General features: G+C 61.6%; 2 protein-coding genes across 2 annotated transcripts; one reads left to right on the forward strand and one right to left on the reverse strand.

Annotated features, from left to right (window-relative positions):
• Positions 1-3,057: 3,057 nt before the first annotated feature.
• On the reverse strand, positions 3,058-4,205 carry PTF1A (pancreas associated transcription factor 1a). The gene is made up of 2 exons (XM_039549912.1): positions 3,581-4,205; positions 3,058-3,465 (listed from the first exon to the last, which is right to left on the reverse strand). Exons 1-2 carry the CDS (start codon positions 4,203-4,205, stop codon positions 3,263-3,265), a joined length of 828 nt encoding a protein of 275 aa, XP_039405846.1. The 3' UTR covers positions 3,058-3,262.
• Positions 4,204-5,013, forward strand: LOC120409744 (translation initiation factor IF-2-like). The gene has a single exon (XM_039549757.1). It carries the CDS (start codon positions 4,204-4,206, stop codon positions 5,011-5,013), a length of 810 nt encoding a protein of 269 aa, XP_039405691.1.
• Positions 5,014-8,135: the final 3,122 nt, after the last annotated feature.

Here is an 8,135-nt window from a genome sequence, read left to right on the forward strand (position 1 = left end):
GGTTTACCAGGGGACACTCAACTGGTGTTTGTTCGACCTCGCAGCTGGTACTCGGTGCCAGCGAGAGATGCGTGAATGAAAGAGGGATGAGATCCCGGGCTGGGGAGGCTTCACGCCCCGCGCCTCGCAGTGCGCTCACCCGACTGCCGGCAGATGAGAGGCCCTGGGAACCGCGGCGGGACGGGTTCACAGTGCCCACGGCAGCCTCTGCCTGCGCACAGCTCTGCCGAGAAGTCACGCACGCCTTCCTATCCCCTTGCTGTCTGTGCAGGCGAGCGGTCTGATGCTTCCCGTCCTTTGGGTGGGGGGCTTGTTGTTTTTGGTTTTTGTTGTTGTTTTGGTTTTTTGGGTTGGGGAACTTTTTTGTTGTTGGGGTTTGGGGGTTAGGGTTTTTGTTTTGGTTTGGTTTTGTTTTTTATGGAGGATTGCCCATTTCGGTAATTAAGTTGTCTTTACACCTGGGGCATCACGAGTGATGCTGCTTCCAGAAGCACAGCATCAGCCCGCATACCTAGAGTCCGCACCTCCCTCCTGTGAGACTGCGGGAAGCAAACTGCCTGCAAGTGCCTCTAACACTCCCTCCTACCCCAAGCGGGACTGAGGATTCCCCCCCCCCCGCCCCCTTTTGTTCTCTCCTACCCTGCTTTGCAGCTCCCGCGGGGATGCGGGGCTGGGGGAGCGGCGGAGGGAGGCGGGACAGTCCCGGCGCCCGGGCGGGCCTCCCCCGCCCCTCCGGGGTGCCGTCGGGGCAGTGCGGGCGCGGAGGGGCGGCCCCACGGGAGCCGGCGCGGGGTTTCGGGCGGGGAGCGGGGCTCTGGGAGCGGGGCAGGGAGGCGGGGAGCCACTGCCCACGGGCCTCGGGGGCAGCGCTAGAAGGTGCAGCTCACGGCCGCGGGGAGGAGGGGACAGGCGGCTGGGTGCTGGGTTGCGTGGCTGTCGGTCACGCCTTCTCCACGCTGGTCCGTACCGCTCCGAACCTTGTTCCCCACCAGCAAACCCCCCAAAGCTGCCGCAAAAGCTGCGAGCCGGCGTTGCGGGAGCCGCCGGGTCCTTCTGGGCCGGGGGACCTGCACAGGCGGTTCCCTCCTGCCCTGTGCGGCGGATTTTGTTGCAGGAGCGCGACGCTGGGGTGAATGGATGATGAGTCAGTCAAAAGGAGCTGTCAGTCTCTTTGAAGATTGCGTTTAAAGGGACTTGCCAATTCAAGACGGGAGAATGACAAGATAGAGACCCTGGTGCTTTACATGCGAAGGCCGGCTCTTCCGCTTCATCTGCACCATACTAAAGGATGTGTTGAAGCATTGAATCACAAAAAGTGGCACGCCAAAGAAAAGGTGCCACATAACAATGATTGTAGTGTTTTAATTGTGGGGGATCGCATCACCAAAGCCAATTGAGACGAACGAGGCTATACACAGAAGGAAACAGTACAACACTTCCATAACTTATAATTAAGCTGAAGTCCGACTAACATTTGACTTTCTAATGAGTGTAATGAGATTACATGCCTGATGAAAGCATTTGTGAAAAAGCGACTTTCTGTGTTTAATGAGGTCCTAATACAGGACAAGATCGAATTATAGGTCGGCTCATTTTCTCTCTCAAAGAGCCCCGTTTAAGTTCAATGACACCGGTGCCGCCCGCCTGCCGCCGGACGCGGCAAGGCTTGCGGCCGGTCAGCCCCGCCGCAGCCCGGAATCGCAAGAAAAGTGAGCAAATAAATAAGCAATGACGCCCCCACTCAACCCCCGCCCCGGCCCAGTCTCGGCGTGTTTGTGTGTAAGTAGCTCCTCTAATTGCTATTGGAATAGATCCATGCCATCCGCGCTAGGGAACTAAATGTGTTTAACTAGGTTAATGCAATTAGCATGCACGCAACATATTGCTCCTACTTTGCAGCAGATTTGGGAAAAAAAAAAAAAAAAGGAAGGAGAGGGAGAGATGTACAGTATATGATGAGTTATAATTACACCTTGGCTCACCCGGGCCGTTCCCATCCGCCTGGGCTCCGCGCGGGAACAGCTCTGCTCCGGCCGCGGGCCGGGCTGGGCATCTGGGACTCTGCCGGGGGCTGAGCCGTCGGGGCTGAGCCGCGGGTGCCACGGGAAAATCAGCACCTGCAGCGTCGGGCCGAGCCCCCCGCCCCAGCCCCGGGGGCCCCCCCGCCCCCGCCGGGAGCACTTGCAGCCCCCGGCCCGACCGGCCACTGCCGCCCCCACCCCTCGCCCCCGGGCAGGTGCAGCCCAGCCGTCCCTTCCGCAGCCGGGCACGCTGAGCTGGGGCTACCAGAGCGATTCTACCACCAGTTGCACGATGGCTTTGCCATCCCCCTGCCCCCTCCCCAGGGCGAGGACTGCGGGGGCTGTTTCCCAGGCGCGGCCGGTGGGAGAACCGCGAAAGACTAGGGGCAGCCGTCAGAACCCCAAGCTTGCTCGGCCCCCAGCCTCGTCCTTCCCTCCCCGGCACTTTAGGGAACAGCTTTATGCGGCTCCAGATAGCGCGCCCACTCTCATGGCGTCAGGGCCGGGGGTACCAGGCGGGGGACACACACCCTCGCAAAGTTTGTGTTTGGGGGCTCGGATCGTCCAGCTGGAAACCACAAGCAGTGCAGAGACACTGAAAGGAGGGGGACCTTCTAGAGATAGACAAAGACATCAGTTGGAAGCACTTCAGGAGCGGACGTCAAAAGGGGTGGAGAGAAGGCGAAAACGCGTCCCCGCCCGTCCCCGTCCCCCCGACGCTATAAGAGCAGCCCGAGCCGGCGACGGGGCAGAGTGGGGCCAGCATCTGGGCCGAGCATGCCACTGGGTCTCGGGGCCCACCCCTCCTGGAGACCGGTCCAGGCGTTCATTGCAAGGCTTCCTCGGGATGCGGTGAGGCTCTCGGCAGCCTCTTCCCACAAATACACTGCTCCGCAAGGTACAATTCGGGTTTATTATTAACAAATACAAGGCAATAAATTATTTTCACAGGTTCTGTCATATTTCCCCCATTAAAAAAAAAAAAAGAAAGAAAGAAAGAAAGAAAAAAGAAAAAAGGTGCTGGTGGAATAAAACTATTGCATATCTTTAAAAATCAAGATAAATTATATAAATTATATATTCAAACCAGACGATTCTACCTCATTATCACTACGCCGTAATAAATAGATAAATAAAGCTGATTGCCCTTAGAGTCTGAATCTTAAATTACATTTACAATATAGGTCTCTACATACAGCATGTACAGAGCGGGCGGGGGCGGGGACCACCCGCGCGGCGCCTCACGCCACGTAGTCGAAGGGGGGCTCATTCTCTATGTCGTTGACGGAGGGTTTGTTGTTCACCTTCCGCGGGTCCTCGGGGGTCCACACTTTGGCTGTCCGGATGATGTTTTGTTCCTTGAGCTGCTTTTCATCAGTCCACGACAGCGAGTGACCGGCCAGAGGGGGGAGTCCGTAATCGGGGTCGCTCGGGGAGGGAGATCCTGGAGGGCAGGGGGGAAAAGGAAGGCAGGGGGTTATTGCTGGGGCTGGCATTCCTGCGGAGCGCGGTGCCGGGCCGCGCCGGGACGTACGGGGCCGTGCCGGCCAGCCACTTACTTGTGCCGCGGTGGCAGATGATGATTTTCTTGGGCTGGCTGGGGCTCTCGCTGCTGGCGCTGCGCAGCGGCAGGTCGGACTGCACCAGTTCGCTGAGGAAGTTGATGTAGCCGATGGCCAGGCGCAGCGTGTCCACCTTGGAGAGGCGCTTCTCGTAGGGCAGAGTGGGGATGTGCGAGCGCAGCCCTTCGAAGGCGTCGTTGATGGACTGCATCCGCCGCCGCTCCCGCACGTTGGCCGCCTGACGGAGCTGCTGCAGCTCCGCCTCGGAGCGCACCCGCCTCCGCCGCTTGGCCGAGCCCAGCGCCTGGAGCCGCCCCCCGGGGGACAGCAGCGCCGCGCCCGCCGCCCCGCAGCATTCGTAGGCGAAGCCGGGCGAGGCGGGAGACGGCGGGAAGGCGGCGGGCGGCGCCGGGCAGCGGTAGCTGCCCTCGGGGTCGCCGCCGTCGCGGTAGTACTCCTGCAGCTGCCGGCTGAGGAAATCCACGTCCGGCTCCAGCAGCCCGTCCGAGGTCAGCACGTCCCGCGGGGGCGACTCGGAGAAGAAGTCCTCCTCGTCGAAGTAGGGGGGCGAGGAGAAGGAGTCCAGCCCCCCGGGGAAGTGCTCCAGCAGCACCGTCTCCATGCTGCTCCCGGCGCGGACGGGGCAGGGGGGCAGCCCCCGCCGGGACGCGCCCGCAGCTGCTGTCGCCGGCCCGCTGTCCGAGCCGCCCCGGGGGGGGGGCCGCGCCCTGCCCCCCCCGCCCTGCCGAGCCGCCCGCCGGCGGTGGCGGGGGCCCGCCGGCCCCCCGCCCGCCCTGCCCGCCCCGGTGTGCGGGAGCCGGGCCGCGCCGCCGCTCTCCGGGGGAGGGCCGGAGCCGCTGGCGCGGCCGGGGCCGGCACGCGAGGGGTCTTATAAACGACATCCCCGGGCGCGTGCCGCCGGCCGCCGCCGCCAGCCAATCAGCGCGCGCCGGGGGGGCCGGGCCGCCCGCCGGGGACACCGCGCGCGGCCGGGGGCGGACCCGACGGAGCCCCCGCCCGGCACCGCCCGGCCCCGCTGCAGCCGCCCGCACCGCGACCGGGCGAGGGCCCCGGGCCGCCTCTCGAGCCGCTGCCGAAACGCGCCTCTTGGCTTTGACACAGCCTTCCCTATCGGGAAGCGCCACCCCTGCGCGTCTTGCCCCCGGCGCTTTTCCCGCTCCGCCGGGACCGCCAGTCCCCGCCGCCAGCAGAGCCACTGCCGGAGCGGACATAGCGGGGATCGATGGCGCGGGTTTTTTCGAACTGAAGGCAATTCTATCGCAACATCAGAACACATCACTTCAGCTCTTGCGCCCGGCCGTGCATCGATTTTGACCTCATCGGGCCCCGTTGCGTTTTCTCTTTTCCCACTCCCATTGCCCCTCTCCGGACGAGCTCGCTCGGAGGAGGCTCTGTTAATAATTCCCTAACTGACTCTCACTGATTAAAGCCTTAAAAATTCTCACTGTGAGTGAAATGGATTACCCGCCAGATTAGGAGAGGATTATCTCTGTCATTAGCGCTGCAATAGTTTGTCCGGCAGAGTCTGTCGAGGTTTATCGAAAGTGACTTTCCAGTGTGCCACCAGCGCGGGCAGAGATCAAACTCCGCGTGGAAACGTACCCAGGTCTATCAGCACAGCAAGACAGGGCCAGCTCCGGGAAGGTAATAAATGACTCGACTTCAAAGCCGCTGACATCGCCGTGATAACGGCAGGGAAACGCGTGAGTCACGGGAGGGAACAAAGAGCTTTGCAAGAACCACTTCTTGGAAAGTCCCGCCTGCAGACGGACCACGCGAAAAAACGAGAAGGCGGAGACCTCTGCGCGAAGCCAGGAACGCGCCCACGCGTGGCCGGGGGACTGCTTCCACCGTCCCGGAAAGGGGAAACTAAGAGAGTGTCCCCGTAGAGGGGCAATGCGTTTCCCCGTTCACGTCCACCCGCGGGGCGGGACCGGGGACCTCGGAGGAGACTGGGATGAGTGTGTCCGGACTCCTGTTTCCACTCACGCCCCCCGTCCCTCAACCACTCACCATGCGCCTCTGTCAAGAGCCAGGCTTCTGGACGCCCACCCCCGCAGAGCTGCGGGGTGCCCCCCACACTGCATCTGCCCCAGGCTGAGCCAGCCCCACTCCAGGGGAGCCTTCCCGCCCCAGGTAGCTGCTCCAGCTTCCTCTGCCTCTTCAGCCCTTCGCCCCTCACGACTGTTTTCTGCACTGGCTGTCCCAACACCGCCCGCATCTTAGATGCGGTCTCACAAGCGTCGAGTGCGGGCAATAATCCATTCCCTCGGTCTCCTGAGCGGTGACCGTGTTCATACCGCTCAGAGCTCTGCCGGCTTTCCGTGTGGCCGGGGGCACACGGCTGGCTCCCGCTCAGCTCGCTGCCCACCGGCGCCTGGCGGGACTGCTCCGAATGGCGCTGAGCACGGCGGCCAGGAAGCCCCTCGGCGTTCTCAGCCGTAGCTTGGCAGAGACATCGCCCGCCCTCGAATCACTCCTCCCGAGCAGCCCTGTCCTGCTGAGCAGAAAGATCCACCTGGGAGCGAACACAGCTTCTGCACCGCACAAAACAGGGGTGCTTTCCCTTCCCCGCCCCGGGGGTCCCGGAGGGGCCACGCTGCCCCCTTACACTGCGAGCCTCCCTGTCCCTCCTTCGCGCTCCTATCGCTGGGTGGATAAATGCTTGACGACCCCACGGCAGCCGGGCGTGATGCGCTGGTGGGACGGCAGGGACCTGCCGTGCCCAGCCCTTGAGGCTGCTGTGGGGAGTGGAGGGGCCGGGTAGTCCGGGGGAGTCCACGGCCACCCCTGCAGCCCCACGGCCGCCAGGAGCCGCCAGCTCATCCACAGTCCCACAGCTGTGCTGCACCCCTGTTTCGTGTCACCGCCAGCAGCCCGGACTCCAGGCCTGTGCAGACCCGAGGGACAGGGGCTCAGCTCGCGGTCTCTCTTGTCTGGTGGGACACACCTGAACGTGAGCCTGGTCCTTCCTCACCTTGGCCCCGCGCAGCGTGGGCGGGCCGGGCCGTGCCTGAAGTTGAAGTATCTCCTTTTCCAAAAGCAAATGGGCTTGAGTGAAGCCAGGGAATGATCGCTACCGGTGGAGCACCACAGCCAGAAGTACAAGTATAAATCTAATACATACCATGCATCCTCTCGGATCCACGTCACACCTACCGCAAAACACACGGAAAAAGAAAAAAGCTAAACCCTAGCAACACTGAGGTGATTTCGGGGGAATTTCCTGGCCACAGAGCTGGCTCTGTTCCCTCCCTTGCATGCCCAAGGAGTCCTTGGAGTGGGGTGGCGAGTCCTTATTCCTGGTGCATTCTGGCTGGAGCCGGACACTTGAAAGCCGATGAGCAAACCATGTCGACCTGACACCACTGCCCCCGGTCGAGACACACAGACTCACATACACGCACTCATAGCCCACTTTGCAACCTTTCCCCCAGGTCAGACAGGCTAAGTGCAGCCAGACCCTGAGGGGGAGTAACACCCCCAAATAGGCTCTTTCCCTCAAAACCTCTGCCACCAGCCTTCTCCCAGAACAGCATTTTGACCACGGTGTGTCCCTGTCCTCGAGAGCGTGACAAGGCGCCAGGGCACCTCTCGTTAACACGGTGGTGAAGCATCTTCCCGACAGCCTGAACAAGGCCTTTGGGAGTAAGAAAGAAGAGAAGAGGATCTGTCCTATTGATCCAAGCACAGCATATGCCCGGAGAGACGGGGGAGCTCAATTCATTTACCATGCCAGTCTTTCCCCCTTTCCCAGGGCTGCCGGAGCCTGCTCAGCTCTGGCGCACGGTTAACACTGCGCAGCCGGGGTGAGCCCTGCAGCATTAGGATGCCAATGTCACACTGTGGAGGTGGCACGACACCACCAGGCCACAGAACTCAGGCAGGCAGTCTGGGAAGTCCGTCTGTGCGGTCTGTCTGTCCCTGAGAGGCAGCTCCGTCAGGACCGATGGCGAAGGAAGAGAGTTGCAAAGGGAAGCGGAGGGATATTGTGAGAACCCACTGTTTCCAGACTGTTGGAGACTCGGAGCTTGTATTGAAACCGGTCAGACCTAGCAGATCGTTGGAAAATTTGGGAGCAATGCCCCAGGGAGGAAAGCGATGCAGGGAGAACTCCACGACGGGCACGGCTGGCGCTCTACCTGTGCGCTGGGGTGCGCAGGAAACGAAATATCTCTCCCCAGCTCCTCAGCGCTCGATGCGACGCCCGGCAGAAGCGATTCCCTCGCTGTGCCCAACTCAGCCCTCGTCCCTGCGGCAGTGATGGCTTTAAAGATGAATGATTCCAGTTTTGTACATCTGCCTTTGGGAAATGAATACCGACCGTCCCCGAAGGAACGGCCTGAGGTGCAGGAAGGTTCCTCTTGGGTTGCCTAAGATATTACGAAAGAAAATCTACAAAAACCAGGAACCTGTACAAGCAGAGCCTGGGCCGCGGCATCACACTTGGGCCACCACCGCCTGTGTCGCAAATTCCCTTTTTTCAATATTTGTCCAACACGGATGCGTCACCTGGCCCCCTTTTTTTCTC

Source organism: Corvus cornix, chromosome 2 (assembly GCF_000738735.6).
Source record: "Corvus cornix cornix isolate S_Up_H32 chromosome 2, ASM73873v5, whole genome shotgun sequence".
Lineage (NCBI taxonomy): Eukaryota > Metazoa > Chordata > Aves > Passeriformes > Corvidae > Corvus > Corvus cornix.

Bases quoted from the DNA above. Each gene is read 5' to 3' on its own strand.
- LOC120409744 (XM_039549757.1), top strand. From the start codon at position 4,204: ATGCTGCTCCCGGCGCGGACGGGGCAGGGGGGCAGCCCCCGCCGGGAC.
- PTF1A (XM_039549912.1), bottom strand. From the start codon at position 4,205: ATGGAGACGGTGCTGCTGGAGCACTTCCCCGGGGGGCTGGACTCCTTC. The intron at 3,466-3,580 runs GTAAGTGGCTGG...CCTGCCCTCCAG, and splicing joins CATCTGCCACCGCGGCACAA to GATCTCCCTCCCCGAGCGAC.